Below are 18,072 nucleotides of genomic sequence, written 5' to 3'. Positions count from 1 at the left end.
ATGGACAAATAATGTCGTATGAGGACATCTCTTTTGATAACCATGGTGATGTCTCCATGGACAACTTATGCCATATGATGACATCTCTTTTGATAACCAAGGTGACGTCTCCATGGACAAATAATGTCGTATGAGGACATCTCTTTTGATAACCAAGGTGACGTCTCTCCATGGACAAATAATGTCGTATGAGGACATCTCTTTTGATAACCATGGTAACGTCTCCATGGACAACTAATGTCATATGAGGACATCTCTTTTGATAACCAAGAGTGGACGTCTCAATGAACAAATAACATGACAAAAATAATGTCGTATGAGGACATCTTTTTGATAAAACATGTTGACTCTCAATGAACAAATAATTCGTATGATGACATCTCTTTTGATAACCATGGTGACGTCTCATGGACAAATAATGTCGTATGAGGACATCTCTTTTGATAACCATGGTAACGTTTCCATGGACAACAAATGCCATATGAAGACATCTTTTTTAATAACCAAGGTGACGTCTCCATGGACAAATAATGTCATATGAGGATATCTCTTTTAATAATCATGGTGACGTCTCCATGGAAAAATAATGTCGTATGATGACATCTCTTTTGATAACCATGGTGATGTCTCCATGGACAACAAATGCCATATGAGGACATCTCTTTTGATAACCAAGGTGACGTCTCCATGGAAAAATAATGTCGTATGATGACATCTCTTTTGATAACCATGGTGACATATACATGGACAAATAATGACGTATGCGGACATCTCTTTTGATAACCATGTTGACGTCTCAATGGACAACTAATGTCGTATAAAAACATCACTTTTGATAACCATGTTGACGACTCCATGGACAGCTTATGTCGTATAAGAACATATATTTTGATAATCATGGTAACGTCTCCATGGATAACTATAATTTCTTATGTCAACATTTCTTTTGATAACCATGGTGACATCTCCATGGACAACTTATGTCGTATGAGAACATATCTTTTAATAACCTTGGTGATGTCTCTATGGATAACTTACACCATATGAGGACATCTCTTTTGATGACCAACGTCTCTTTTGATCTTCATAGTGACGTTCCAATGAACAACTTATGCTACATCAAAACATCTCTTTTTATAAACGAAGGTGACGTTTCCGTATATTTCACCATCTTTTTTTTTAATATTTCAGTTCATTGTTGATCTTTGCGTTAAACACAAGGGTATCAAACGTTTATAGTAAAATAAAACATACAAAGGGTGATTGTGGTATAGTGATGTAGGTCAGTTGTATACCTGATAAGTACAGCATACAGAGTTAACGAGTAAATTATCGTATGTATAATTACATTACACGCACTCACGGACACCATTGGGATATAGATCATAATTAAATAACAGTTGGGTAGAAACGTACTGAACAAAATGTTAAGAGTTTTACACAGACTGGGTAAACTTTCTATCGAACAGACAATGAGGTGTATAGAGTGACAGGCAGTTGTTCTGTATAACAATCAAATATCAATTATAACAGATTTAGTCCTCACAAATCGTGTCGCAATACAACAAAACACGTATTAATTACAAAAAGTATTTTAGAAAGAATGGCAGCATTGAAGACAGCTGTGTAAGTTATAGAAGTGTGGAGTATACAGCACAAACAAATAATTATGACGCGTGGGAATACTATAAATTGAGACCCCCCTTTCTCAAACAGTTAACACTGCATGATATGTTAGCTCGATCCTATCATATGTATAGATATACAGATGTATGGACCCGTGATCTCACGTGCAAGAGGGCGTGGGAATCTAGAATACATTATCCGGTCAGAAGAAAAGGCTTCAACATATAGAATCAAGGATGAGAACTTGTGTTTTATCAATGCGGGAGTCTTAAGGTCCTTAGAAAACTCTATATTGATTATTAATTAAGTATAATAGCTGTTGCTGGACCATGTATCCATAGTTACACAAACAACTTTAGTGTACATACTGTTATATGATAACATTATCATACAATTAATGTTAAGTATGAAGATCAAAAATAAAAAGCATGATTCCAGAATTATTGATGTAGTGGGACTGGACTGGGTCGATCATCGGCCAGGTACAGCCCAATCGGGAGAGAATCCGGCTAGTGTTCGACGGTCCCGGGTTCGAATCGACAATAAAGATATCGGTTCCGACACTGAACTATGCACTATACATACATTGATCTAAAGACAGTCAGATGCAAAACCTACTGAGATGTGTGGGCACCCTCAGAAACCACGCGCAGTATCAGGCCCACTGTAGGCTGTCACGTGGCAGGAGCTGTTGTTGGTTTACATTTCCAGTGGACAATAGTTCAGACAGGGTCGTCAACGTAAAGGTCAGTCACATATCGATGTGAATGTTTTTTAAAAGTATATAACCTAGTAGGAAGTATTCGAAACCAAGTTCATGTACTATGTATACGATAAACTACGAGTTGGTGTAGAGTAGGCCAGAGAAAACACACCTATCGAGGGCCACTTATGGAGAGGTGAGGTGTCATGCAGACACAAAGGATTTGTTTGTTTGTTTGATTGATTATTTAAACGTCCTATTAACAGCCAGGGTCATGTAAGGACGACCTCCCCTTCATGTATGCAGTGTGTAGCGCGCGTGAAGTGCTCACGAGGTGCGTATTTGTGAGACTGCGGTATGGTCGTGTTGTGTCTTCTTGTATAGTGGAACTGTTGCCTTTTTTCTAGTGCTATACCACTGAAGCATGTCGCCGAAGACACCAAGCAACACACTCCATCCGGTCACATTATACTGACAACGGGCGAACCAGTCGTCCCTCTCCCTATATGCTGAGTGCTAAGCAGAAGCAGACACTACCACTTTTATAGACTTTGGTGTGTCTCGGCCAGGGGACAGAACCCAGAGTCTTTCTCACAAGGGCGAACGCTCAACTCAAGGCCAAAAGTGAGGCGGTGCCAAGGAAGGCATTAGGAAAGATAAAGTCAGATAGGAAAAAAGAAAAGATAAGATCCTAAATTTAGTCGCCTTTTACGATCATGCAATGGGAGCAGCAGGTACAATTCTACCTGCAGGACCAAGGCACAAATGAAATTATGTAAGGATTCTTAAACCTAGATTATTGTAAATAGAAATCGAACGTGACTTTATATTGAAATCATTGATTCGATCTCTAAACAAAAATATTTTGGATTTGTGTTCAATGAGCTTGAAGAATCATTTAGAACACATGTACGGGACGAATTATTATCATTTTTTTTTTTTTTTTTAATTTTGCAAAGTGTTTTTTTCAATATCAATACGTACATGTACAAGTATTACATATTTTACATACATGTCTATCACAGTAAATTATCTTTCTTCATAGTCTTTTATTGTTCTTAATGCTTAAAAATCATACATATTCATGACTAGATTGGAACTGCTGGATATTTGACTATCAAACGGTAATTCTGTTGGATAGTAAACTGTCCAACTGACCATCATTGGATAGTAAAACTATACCTCTGTTTACACAATGGATGACCTCACAGGAATTTTTTAAATACAACATATATGTAGTAGAACATCCAGTCACAAGTTTATGATTTTTCAGTAAAACACGATTCACTGATCTCAGAGGAGGGAATTTTACTATGTGTAAATAAAAGTATACAAAGGAAGGAATGTGACTGCACAGCTATAATTATAAATATCTTTAACATCATGTAATTATAAATATCTTTAACATCATGTAATCAATTACCCACAAAACGTTTAACGCCCATATCTACTGGGAGAATGAGGAAGAAATATACTCAAGTTGTTTGTTATATACTTCATCAAATGATTTAGAATTACTACTTCTTTTCAGATTTGATAAGCCTTACGTAAAAGACGTTATTATCCCATTAGGTAATTTAAATCGTAATTACGATTAGTCTGCTTGAGTTAACATATCTTCAATATTACCCGATAAGGTCGTCAGGCGTACCTAATTCATTTCCTTTTTATACTAATTGTTTTTTAATTTAGTTTGACGGATAATTCAATTCGGTCAGCTTATCGGCATTCATTTTATAATATATGACTCGTTAGATTAATCTCTTGAAATTACATGGCGTGAAGTGTCTATTTACCTTCGCGAAACCTCTTACGACACTTTAGAACTAACAGGCAAGGTACAATAATATCATTACTCAGCTTGATACATGTATACACCATCAAGGAAACTGCACTCAAACGGGAGTTAGCTACCCTTGTGTGGCGAGTAGCTAATTCCGGTGTACAGTAATAGGTAACTACCATCTTAAATATAGATAACTTCCCTTCCAAAGACACTGGTCCTCACATCTCCACAAAATGTCATCATTGATAGCACTCCAGTTTCAACAAACTTGAGTCTAACACGTCCATAATTGAGTTTTATAATAATTATCTTATTGTTTGTTTGGCGTAAGACACACAATCAAAATGTACGCAATGATTTATTAAAGCCATTAAGATATTATTTTTAAGTCCTTTCAGCAGTTGATTGGGTGGATTTTTCTACGTCCATCCTTCTGTAACACAGCATGTAGAGTATGATTTATACCGAATTTTTATCTGGACAGCAAAAACATATAAAAATGGTCTATGGACACAAGGGTTATGTCCAATATATATAAAGTCTACCTCATTCTTAGATCCTTGTGAGGGCCTACCGAGAATCACAATTTCATCATTATTCTTTAAGTTAACGCAATTTAAAATTTCAAAGATAAATCTCCCGTACCTTACATCAAACAATCACGGCATTCTGAAGATTTATTTATACATAATAATTATATTTGTCATTTCTAGGTATGCTGTTTTGATATAAATATCTTCCGTACTAACCTACATTAACAATAGTGGATGACACATAGCTCATTACCTATCCGAAACTCAATTAAATAGTAATTCTTAAATCAATAATATTTACATTTCCGTTTTCACTTTCCTATATAACCTTACTAACCGGGCAATCGTTTACACTTGCGTAAACGCAGAGGGGCTGCTGCACAAGAACACAGACCGAAACACTGACTTCCGCCCTTATGTGAATGCGCATCCGGTTAGGCCAAAATAAATGCCATGACAAAGGTTCGATATCAACATCAGTTTGAATGCAATGGAAAGCATTGTGTTAATATTAAAAATAAAAAAAAAATGAAAACATATGGAATAAATGGATTAAAAAAGATAAAGTTATTTTGGAACTATATTTTATTTACTCCCGGAACTTGACATATTTTCCCGCCAAATTGGAGCCAGCTGTTTCGCGATTCCATCAATTACGTAGCTGTTCTATCAATCGTATAGCGTTGAAAAAAACGAAGGTTTATTTCACAGGAACACTAGATTTAAATGAAATGGTCGGTCGAAATGTAAATATAAGGAATGTTTTTAATTTTTTGTTGTTTACTGGTGTGTAAACAGCATTTTTGTACAGATATTTCAACATGACGCGCGTATTTAAAATATCTGTACAAAAAATGCAGTTTACACACCAGTAAACAACAAAAAATAAAAATCATTCCTTAAATAACATAAGAATCTATGTTATATCTATGTTATAACGTAATCTATGTTAACTTCGCTGTTTTTTCGTCTGACGCAGTGGTAGTCAACTAACGCGCGGTACATTACGACGACGGCATAAGACGACCCGCGTTATAAGAATTAACAATTGATTTGATTAATTGCATTGTTCAGAGGGTGATGATACATGTAGGATTAGCGGTAAATTGATAACTTTTGCAAACCTACAAAAGTATCACTCCTTTTTTTACATTTACATTTTAAAAATTAAAAGCTGTTCCGGAAAGGTAGTGGGCCTTTAAATACACATCAGAGGTCGATCACTGGTAATCATACAGAAATATTGCAAAAAACACATCTGAATGAGTTTACCAATAAAATCCCAAATGGATTCAAAACGTCGACCGTAAGAAGATATTTAATTTAAATTTAATTCGAACACGCCTACAGTTATATAAAAACTCTTTTCTTATTAACAAGCCGACAGCAATTTTTCTTTTCATCTATTATTTTTTTATAAATTGTCGGGGTGTTGCAGACCCACTGCGATATTTAACTTTTTTTTTTCATGGGCGGGAATGTGACGTCAGGGGTTGACAGTTCAGTTCTTTATCAAGGTTTGTATCAAGGGATTTATTCAGCAGACATTTAATTATCCCCTGTAAATCAACAGAAGGGTAAATGTTACTGTATTATACCCGGATCTGACAAGTGTGACATGAGCTCGTTCGATTGAGACAGGGGTAGAGTTATAGGTTTAAACAAACTCATTTGGCATCACGAGAAGAAAAAAAAAATATTGGAATTATAACCTGGCGATTTTTTCATTATAAACACCGTATAGTTTCTTAACTATACTCTAAACAATCTGACAGATAATAGATTGGAAGAATGTCTTAAGTTCATTAAAACTGGTTAAATTTTATAGAACAGAGGAGATGACGCGTGTTTAGAAGTTACGTGTACTATTCCCTATAGGTGTTATAACAACAATATGTTGTAAGTAGAAAACATCACAGTTTTGTGTTTGTTTATGACATCTGACCACAGAGGGGACACATACAATGTCTATATTTATCCATTACCAAGGGATGGGGGGACTCTTCCCATGAATTGTTCACCATCATTTCACGTGATTTTCTTGTCAGGAAATTACTTATAGTTTGAACAGTTTAAATCGCTAGAGTATTTGAATTAACAAATGCTTTTCAATTTTGCGTGATTTTAAGCAAGTGCCGTTTAGTTAAAGCCCCGTAAGAAACAAGATGAATGTTTACAATACGAGTGTACAGGCCTGGCCCATTGTGTAGAGGGCATATTAATTGCGAACGAATTGAGTGCACAAGTTGCAACCGTTCTTTGTCGTCCGCAGCAATTTGCCAAATATCACAAAATCCCATCATCACCCACAAAGAAGTAGGAAACATCTTGTGTGTCAATGGACAGGGACCAACAATGATGTCGTTTTCTATATCTTTAGCTCACCATGTCGTTTTCTATATCTTTAGCTCACCATGATTGTAGATTCGGTGATGTACCGCCATTTCCTAGCATGTTAGAACTGAAATACCGACAGGCATACTGTATGGTAGCTACTGTACACGGTCTGTGTTAGGTCTGAAGATGGCTGGTTCCTTTGTCAAACATGGAAGGAGAGATACTTAAAGGTAGGTTTCGCCCAACCAAATAAATATTTTTTGTGAAATGCGATAAGCGGAAGAAAAGATGAAAAATACATATTAAAATATCTCAATTTAATTTCTTTATGTGTTTGAGATTGAACAAATGTGTCTTGAATACAAAATTGAAGGAAATCCTTGATTTATTACGGTGTCCGTCAGACAAAATAATATGCAAATGAAGCTGCGATGGATTGTGTTGTCGAAGTTTGGCGCATCGCATTGTCACACACTAAAAGTAAACAAAATGGCTGAACGAAAGTGTGTGTGCGATGAAAAAAATATATCTGAATCGGCAACAAAGTGAAGGAAATTATAATGGATTAGGTAGCACCCTAGGATATCTATAGGGAATTAAATTCAGAGATGGCATGTAGCAATAGAAGAAAACAGAAGCCACATCTCAAGCGGAACTTGCCGGGATCTGTTGGGACTCGTGTAACGGCATTGCACGTGCACATGGTGAGTTTAATTTCAACACATATGCCAGCGCACAAACAGCCGCAGACTAACTACGTGCATATTTGGTGTACAAAGTTTAGCGAGCGTATGATATGATATGTATAAACAGTCCCTCGCACTTCGATTTGTTGTTGTTGTTTTTTAACTAAACATGCATGCACGTGGCAAGACTGTCACTTCTATCTGACATTTTGTTGCACGCTTTCTTTGGCAGCGCCGCACGGTTCATGTTTCTACTTGATTTTAGAAAGTTTTAATCACAATTGAGGCAGTTGCCACGTATTGTCCGCGCTGGAAATATATACACTGATTGGGATTTTATTTCACAATGGGGGTTTTTTCTGATGTACTCCCCATTTCCTCCGTCTCCTAAATCTGGCTTCCCATTTCATGATCCTGACAATTATAGTACAAATTAAACCAAACCATTTTACATAGTTTGATTGGCAATGAATGGAAAAAAACCGGTTGATTTTATAGCAACATTTATATTGTTCTTTTGGTTTACGGGTAAGGTTTGCATTTGGATAAGCTGATTCTTCGCAAATTATTTGGGAAGAAGACGTAATACAAACGTTTTATTCACGGTCAACCTTTATGCACTCGCTACCAATCATTTCAGTTCGAGATGTGGATGGTCAAGCAGCGTTCTACATGTATATCTGTTTTACATACTGCCCAACTCCGCTGTCGAACTGCAATATCGCTTCATGAGACAAATGGAAGGTCGTGTACAGAGCTGCATCATTCATATCTATGCTTACCCTTACAGCTAAAATTTTAATGACTAAAGACGGTAACTTCAGAAGGTAACACACAACTTTCGGTCTGACGGATATATTCCCAGCACACTGTATTCAAATATTTTACATATGTCACCACTGTTGACACGAACATTTAAAACCAATCGACTTTAATGGATCAAGTATGAAAATAAATTATTGTTTAATGTTGTCGGTAATGAAAAGAATAATTTGGCCATAGCGAATATTTCAATCTGAACACTAAACATGTAGAGAGGATAGGCCTGTACTTACCGGACGGTAAGTGGTCCTTGTTAGGACGTCCTAATATAACCGTCAATATTTAGACAGTTTACATATGGAAATTAGTCTCCGGTCGCCACGTACACTGGAATACTCGTTATACAGGAGTAATATAGATCTTATCTTACAGAGACATTTGACTCTGTCTACAGACATTGTAGTAATTGACTTTCATGGAACATGAAAGCTTCTACAATACAGTGTCCATATTATAAACGTTATAACATAGGTCGAAGAACAATACAACCATTACAATCAACAAAGACATGACATATCATTGTACCGTTATCATGGTTTGTTGTTTGAAATTTACAACGCTATTTCATGTTAATTTCCTCATAATTAACACTTTGTCAGTGTATCATATCCCATAAACCTTGTTCAGGACAGTAATTAACCCCACCGTGAATAAAAACTTTGGCGTAAAAGGTCAATTACAAACCATAAAACAAAGTAATATTACAATACAAAATATGAATTTTTGTAATTCCTCAAATAAAAATGTATTAAATTCGAGAAATGTTTTGTGATTGTACATTGGAGAGAAAACAAAGTCTGTACTGTTTTAACATCAGTAGCCCATGGCTAACAGGGTCAAACGACCTATCGTAATCTCAATGAAATCAATATCAACACTACTGATCTATATGAGATACACAGTTTCTCGTGCCTCAAATTCACTCCAGTTCAGGTGTAGTAACAGAGGTGTAGACACAATCACTGTTTTCCGTGATAAAGTTTTACCAAGTTTGAACAGTCATCAGAACAATGACTGTGCGATTATAGAGGACAATATAACGGTTATTACTCTCGGCTATTTCAATGTCATATCTACATAGATCTATACATCTATACATAATGTACAGTAATAGATGGTAGTCTTATTTACATACAATGACCGGCTGTCCATCAACATTAACGGTGTATTATGTGTGTACAGATAGTGTAAAGTTTGAATGAGGTGAAAATGAATTGAATATTTACCCATAGGTACGGTATTAATAAGGGAGTTAAATATTATCGATATTACAGAGATTTTAGTCAGGTTCTACACTACATAATAAGCTTACCTTCTAGAAAACATAGAAATCATTAACAGTGATTAAATTCGAGAAATGTGAAAATCATTTTCAACAGATAGATGAACATTAAGTTCACCCTTTGTCTTGGTGGTACCTATCTACTATTCGTTTTATATTCTTCTCAAACCATGTATTTTTATCGTGTTATTCAATTTTTCCACTGATGGATATTGACCCCGGAATTTGAAAACCCCAATGATAGTTCCCTGGATCCACCAATAAAAACACAAAACAAAACGTTAGGCCAAACCAACTAAAGAACCTGTTTAGAAATATTCAATTTATTGACGGTTTCATCTCTGTTAAACGTTCCATATGATTTGGTTGGGGTGAATTGTCGTCGTTTTGTATTTTTGTTTGACGCGGTTTTATCTTTTAGTTTTTACACCTGACGCTTCCATTAGACATCGTAAATCAAATACATTGTCAGATAGAAGGCATGGTACGTTTGAATCTCAATTTTTCGAAACAAACTTGAGTAAGAAGTGAACTTATCACTTCAATAGAAAATGACTGGGGTTACAAAGGAAGGCGACTTTATTGTTTCGAGAAATCAGGGCCATGATGTAGGGAACACTGTACAAATGTAGACTTTTACTCATGTTATAGAGCACTGACTGACTTATTCTTTCTTATATAAACAAAACATGACAGTCGATCAGCCTATTAAAACCTCCATTACTTCAGGTTGTTTGAAGTTATGTGTCAATCCGAGACTTCTTTTAGACAACCCAAACATAATTAACCCACAGAATATTGAGTCGGCAAGCTCGGGGCCTGGTATCAAACTGTGTTTTCAATCATAAAAAATTACAAATGTTTCCCCATACAAATACGAAAATCCCATTTAAGTTGTTTGCATTGGGACGTACACTATGTTTAAGCTGTTTGCACACTAAAACTGACTCGTGATATTCCAGTGTAAACACAGCATCACAATAAACCGCTATATTATAAACATGGTTTACCAACCTTTGTTACTGAGATTGTAGTGCATGCCAAAGTTAGGGTTTTAATTTCACCTTGTAGAGGACGTTTGGTTAAAATACTCGTACCTGCAACGTTGTAGTGAAGTAAGAAAATACTATACCAGCTACGTCTATGATACGATGCTGCATTAGGGGACCGAAACTGAATCCCTTTTCTCAATAAACTTTCCCATTCTTCTGGTTTACAGTGAATGTGTTTTTCTTTGCCTAATCAACTTTGAAGTTCTTTACGCGTGATTTAATAAAGACAAACATATTATTGCGTAAAATATAACTTACATGTAAGCATATTGAGCTTCAACATAAATTGTAGGCCAATGTTATTTTGTTTCTGTTAGGAAGGCAAAATTCTGTTTTTTGCCACTCAACCCTGCCCAACAGTAGACTTATACTTATCATTAGCACTAGCTCTTTCATTTAAGTTCACAATAACTAGTAATACGTTTGCGCATGCGTACTTACCGAGCTCCTAAATGACGTAAATGGGGTCCGATGTGTTAAAAATGTGATTTCTTTCTGTGACAGATAGGACATCGCCGTGGCTGGTCTCACGGGGCTGTGACGTCGTGGGGAAGGGACGTCACGTGAGCTCTTAAGACGGGGCTTGACAGCTGACGTCATCTTGCTTAGTGTTTAGGCACGCGCAATGACGTAGATATAGTCGGACAGCATGACGTTTTTTTACCTCTCAGTTACAGATGCCTGCTTTTATCATCCTGGAAATAAATACGGTGTTTCATAAAAGAGGACTTGTTCCTCACTCATTGTAAATACAAATATTGTAATTTGGGCAATAGAAATATTCGGGGAAAATGATGCATATAATCTAGCCTAGCTGAGACATTTTAGTAAGGTAGCTCAAAAAAAATAACCGGGGAAACATTATTAGCCATCTCAATCTCAACACACTCTATATATCATTCATTACAATGTTAATTTCTACCAATTAACAGATGAGCACAACATTCAAACGGCAGAGGTTTAGTTACACGATGGGCAACAGTCACCGTTTTTCAGCCAAGAAGAAAATAGATAAATGAAATATGTTGTTAGCTAATAATTTGATAATTTTACATTGCATTTTAAATCTTAAAGATGCTCCACCACCGACAGAGCATAAATGATATTCATCATTTGAACAATAATTGGTGTTTAATCGTGCATATATGTCTAATTAACACAAAAAATAATATAAAATATTTTATTTTGCTTTTGGCGCATGCGCAATCATAGTGCCATAGAAGTGTTTCGGGATGCAATTAATCTTAATTTTATATTTTTAACCTGAAGTAAAATTAGAAGCGAAAACTTTTAAATGGTACTAATGGTGTAAAGTAAGTAGCTTTTGTAACTGAAGAAAAATACTAAAACGTCTGCTCCTGTTTTTGATAGTGAAAAGGTACCATTTGTCAGCGGTGGAGCATCTTTAATTGAATTCAGACAGAAGTGATCTTAAAAATACTGAACTGTTGACCTTTGTAAATACATCACAAGAAACACATTTTCAATAAACTATGTAGATCATGTAGATGTAGCCACTGATCGGGTCTATTTCCTAATGGCCCAATAATAACACCTCATACATTTACACAAACAACACCATAAAAAGCAAAAAGATCCGCCACATGCATCTACACACCGTCCATAGCCACACATTGAAAGCAGTGACTGCAAGCAAATACTCTGACCATTCACACAGGACAAGAAAGAAAGCTAGCAATAAGTTATATCTATAGGAAAGTTAAAAAACGGACCGTCTAAGTCTTATAACATCAACTTTAGAAACACCAAAACCATGCATACAGTGCATTAAACTTATTACATGTCAAGTGCTCAGAGTTGAATAGTAACACGAATGTCATGTTATTATTGTATAACTATTTAAAGTAAAGATCAAATCATTTATAATTTACTGTTAGACTATATCAATAACAACATATAAGAAAATATAAGAACCCCTGGATTATCACAGCTACAGCTGTAGTATGACAGATCACCTTAGCTGGACATCAGTGCGAGTTAGACGACAGACGACAGCAAGACTATGTATGATGTTCAGAAAATAAATAAAAATTCGGGAAATGAAATGACTGTTAATGCATTGAATCCGGCGAAGAGAAATTATTAATTCATATACTAGAATTAATTTTCTTTACACAAAATGTTCATTACTTCCTTGCCCCATATGTACTATTTGAAGTAATTATTATCCTACATACATACGTTTGTGAGGTTCCCGTGTTATCTGGACCATGCTGTTGATATAAATGTACTTCTTTGGCCCATATCTATAATTGACGCTTACTTTTAGTGTATTGTGGAGGCTTCAGGAAACATTTGCATGCACTATCTGTGAGTAGACCAAACAACACCGAAATGGGGAGAAAAAGAAAAACAAAAAATAGGGGTTACGGTATCATTAAGGGGGAACTAGATGCTGAATCGATTCAGAGCAACATTTCTGGATAGCGTCATCAGGTTGGATACAATTGAACCAATGATATTAAAGAACAAGCTGAAAAGGTTTAAGTACTGCTCGGTGTAATTCATCTAACGTCCTTGTAACAGTCAGTGTAATAATTCTGTTCAAAGAGAGAGATATCCCAGTCTTGTTGTTCAATACTGCTAAGGCTTTTCAACAGTTACCATAACGAAGTTGTAGTATAATACGGCACTACTTTAAGGAGACACAACATGAACGTATCACGTACAGAAGAGGTCGTCCTCAAGTAACCCTGGCTGTTAAACTCAATAGTCTTGTAGGTAACTGGCAAGGAATTAAAAGAACTTTGAACACATTTTCCTGTTATATATGCAGCAGGGTATCAGAGAGATTTATGATCCTTGTATAATTTAATAAGTTCTCTAAATGAATTCCTGTTTATTTGTTACGATGTTCACACACGGCGTTTTAAGTTCCGTGTCTGAGCCAATGAATATCTACATCATGTTACTAATGGTATAAAGAATACCATGAACGGTATTTAACATTTGTATTTAATGGAGAGTTCGAATTAGCAATAACATTTAACATAATTAATTAGTACGGAACAGTGGCTAACTAATCACAACCACGTGTGGTTGATGGCTTCCGGTTGTGATGGATGTCACGAGTCACGATGACGGTCCGACGTGTGTGTATTGGTTCTCTCGAGACGACGAGGGCACTATGAAGGAAAGTAAATATTAGGCACCCAAACTGTAGAAAGAGGTCTACTTAAGTAGTAGTGAACGGGTACGTGTGACAAGGTCTGATCGTCAGGGAAATATTTAGTGAAGCATTCGATTAGTGTTTACAGATAAGATTGCCTCTCGAACTTAATGACTTTACAATTGAAAATACCGGCTTAGTGGCGTCATCAATCATCATGTAAACATATTGTTTTGTAAACTCATAGACGGATCTTGAACTTTGACCTATCAATCCTATATTGCGGTGATGTGAAATCCAAAGACAGAACGAATTTAAGTCGTCTGATGAATCTAGTTACTATATACAATGTACATGCCACCTGAGACAAAGACAAAACTTTTTCTGAACAAATTCGAGATGTTGTACAAAAACTATGCGCAATCACTTTGCTAGTTTTAATAAAATATATTAAAACAAATTGTAATCACGAGAACGTGATGAAAACTACAGCATGGTATGGTTCTGTGACTGGAAGTTATTTGACATGACAACACAACTCGCCCTTTTTGTTCATGACAGAGGAAACAAATCACACGCACTTCTCTGTGTAATGATTCAGCATTTGCTTTTGTGAGGAGGGGCGAATTCAAGACATTGCTTACTGAATTTATTTCCTGAGTGGACGATATAAAGTTATAGCAATACTAGAACTGTAAGGTTAAAAGAAATAAAGAATTACATGGCTTCGTTAAAAAGGGTTACTGATTACCATGTGTCAGTCAGAACCTAATGGGGAGAGAGATTAATATAGAATGAGATTAGTAAAACATATCTTGAAGTCTATCGTAAAAGGTATACCGAAATATTCTACTGAATACAGTTATGTAAGTATTACGTATTGTAATAGGGGTTATGGGATTAGCTTTAAACGGGGACCATGCGATTTAGACAGATTTTCATGAATATTCATCGTCAACCGTTTCGTTACATCGTATTACATGCAGTATTAATTCTAAGTACTTCGTGAGGTAAGGCGAAGATGAGATGTTTGTCGCGTTACAAACATGTCAATGCATTCTTTATTTCACGATGAAAGGCACGACAGTGACACTTAATATCAGAACAGAAAACTCCCGGGGATTTTAAATACACTGGCAATATCATCAAATATGCAAGCTATTGTTACGCTATACCCTATAGCTTAGACAGACATCATTGTATACCCATTTTATCTTATATTACTTATATATACCCATCACTCTTTTGTCGACCCAATACCTTATTCCCAAGCTATAACGATGATAGATCCATATTATATGCATTATTATTAATAATTACACTTAAACTTACACTAAACTTACACTTCCTTCACTTATCTTGTTATAATTTCAATTTTATCTAAGATCAGGTTTTAACCTGGATTTTAGTCAGAGAACAAACTCTTACTGTACTTTCTTAATGTTTACCGTTCTTTATATGTTGATTGTTAATTATCATGATAAATTTATACTTACTACATTTCCCCTGTGGAAAAATCGTCTTCCTTGGATATGATTAAATTAGTCCATCAAATAAACTTGGTGTCCCCCACAACAGAGTTATATACGTAAGTAAGAGACCCCAGGTCCATCCGTAAGTAAAGGTTTCGAGTAAAGGGCAGTCCACCCGTGTATTTCCCTATCAGAACCACCCGTGTATACTCCCCAGTACCCTATAATCAATGTGAAGCGTGAACCATTCATCATTCGTGCTATTGTTACCTGGGCAGGTGTAGACAAAACGACTTTAAACTATCGAGATCTACCTTGGACAATTAACACTAAGGTATTGGTAATGACAGCTTCCTCTGGTCTTAGGACATTATACTGCTAGAAGGTACTGTCTCCTTGGGACCACACCATATCTGTCTACGGTAACACATTCCTGTTATATTCCGGAGAGTTATAATCGGTTAAAACGTCCCTAAGGGGAATACCAGCCCAATCATCGCGCTGGGTACTACCCTAATGGGTTTATAAACGATCACCGGACATGTGAGAATCACTTCAATAATGTATACTATACTGATGTATGGCTTCTTCGGGAAACAGGTAATGTCGACGTCGGATACGTGTAGTCTGTAATGTCGATTCTAAACTTGACATAACATTGTTTCCACATATTAACCACGTAACGCCGTATACATAACGATTACGTAACGCCGTATCTATAACGATAGCAACTAATAGACACCATTACCATAGTAAATATACACGTAAAACAACTTACATCTTCCTTAGAGAACTAGACGCCGTAACCATGCACGGTGACTAATATACGCCGTAACTATAGTGACAAATATACGCCGTTACCGTGCACAGTGACTAATACACGCCGTAAAATATGCAAAGTGACTAATATACGCCGTAACTATAGTGACTTATATACGTTGTAACCATGCATACTGACTAATTTATGCCGTAACTACAGTGACTTATTCGTTGTAACCATGCATACTGACTAATTTATGCCGTAACTACAGTGACTTATACGCTGTAAACATGCAAAGTGACTAATATATGCCGTAACTATAGTGACTTATATACGTTGTAACCATGCATACTGACTAATTTATGCCGTAACTACAGTGACTTATATACGTTGTAACCATGCATACTGACTAATTTATGCCGTAACTACAGTGACTTATATACGCTGTAAACATGCAAAGTGACTAATTTATGCCGTAACTATAGTGACTTATATACGTTGTAACCATGCATACTGACTAATTTATGCCGTAACTACAGTGACTTATATACGTTGTAACCATGCATACTGACTAATTTATGCCGTAAACAGTGACTTATATACGCTGTAAACATGCAAAGTGACTATTAAACGCCGTAACTATAGTGACTTATATACGCTGTAACCATGCATACTGACTAATATACGCCGTAACCATAGCGACTTGTAAACGCTGTATACCATAGCGGATACGTATCATCATACCTTGATGGTGGAGTTTGTAAACTAATGTGTCTTGTTTATTTCTTGATAGTACTGTATATTATAACTTACATCCCAAAAACCATATCCTTTACAACGGTTGTCTTTCTTGATATTGCTTAAAATGGTGTATACATTTTTGTGTTGTTAGAAAATACTGTCTGTACACTGATTATTCCTTATTACTTTGTTCTTTAGATCATTTGCGCTTTTCTCTTCCTACTTTACGCGCTCGTCCACTCTGAAACCATTCCTGACAACACACTGTAAGAAGATGTGATGTCTATCGTTCACACGTCTGACATTGCTTTTCTTTTTCCGTTCTATGGAGATGTTATTATCTTTAATTAATTATTATTTTCAGCTGTGATTTTACCTTTTTCATTGTAGTCTATTTTATAGTAACAACATTAACAGCCTTTAATTGCAGTAAGTTGTCACATCGCATATTTCTAGCCACTGAATGAAATAGTAAAATGTAAAATGTAAATGTATCTAAAGACTGTATCAAAGATGCTCTACCACAGGAGTATAAACGATACTCATAATTTGAACAATAACCTATGTCTAATCGTGTATATATATCGTGGGTGGTCGGGTGATGTAGTGGTTAAGCCGCTCGCCTTTCACCTAGCCGGCCGGGGTTCGATCCCCGGCACGGACGTGAAAAGGTTAGGGGTCACCTGCCCGATCACGTGGGTTTTCTCCGGGCACTCCGGTTTCCTCCCACACTAAGACCCCTCGCGCGCTTACATCCGGGTCATCGAGAGTGATTTGCATAAGTTGTATAACTTGTTTCGTAATCGATGTAAAAGAAATAAAGTTAAAATTTATTTTATATAATTGTCTAATAAACAAAAAAAAATACATATAAAATGAATCATTTTGCTTTTGGTGCATGTGCAATGAGCACTTCATTCCACATAGTCTTTTTTCTGGACGCAATGAATTGTTTTTGATATTTTTATATTTAAGTAAAGTAAGAATTTTCAATGGTGGTAATGGTGTAAAGTAAGTAATATTTTTGATAGATAATTCGTCTCCCGTATAGCATCTTCAATAATTGCTATTCTGTTTGTCAAATTTTGACTGTCATTACACTTAACCAAATGTAAGAGTCATTTCTGCTATTTTTGTAACCA

General features: G+C 35.9%; 1 protein-coding gene across 1 annotated transcript in view; it reads right to left on the bottom strand.

The window, feature by feature from the left end:
* LOC138329658 (NACHT and WD repeat domain-containing protein 2-like) overlaps nt 1–15,604 on the bottom strand; it is a 67,142-nt gene extending 51,538 nt beyond the window's left edge. Inside the window, exons 1-2 of the mRNA XM_069276895.1 lie at nt 15,454–15,604; nt 11,269–11,522 (exon numbers count right to left, since the gene is read on the bottom strand). Coding sequence (XP_069132996.1) covers nt 11,269–11,427 — 159 coding nt within the window. The 5' untranslated portion in view covers nt 11,428–11,522; nt 15,454–15,604. The remainder of the gene's footprint in view (nt 1–11,268; nt 11,523–15,453) is intronic.
* Between the last annotated feature and the right edge of the window lie 2,468 nt (nt 15,605–18,072).

The sequence above is a fragment of the Argopecten irradians genome, chromosome 8 (genome assembly GCF_041381155.1).
Source record: "Argopecten irradians isolate NY chromosome 8, Ai_NY, whole genome shotgun sequence".
In the NCBI taxonomy this organism is placed as follows: Eukaryota; Metazoa; Mollusca; class Bivalvia; order Pectinida; family Pectinidae; genus Argopecten; species Argopecten irradians.
Note: the sequence above shows the minus strand (reverse complement) of the source record. Positions and strands in the feature narration are given on the sequence as shown.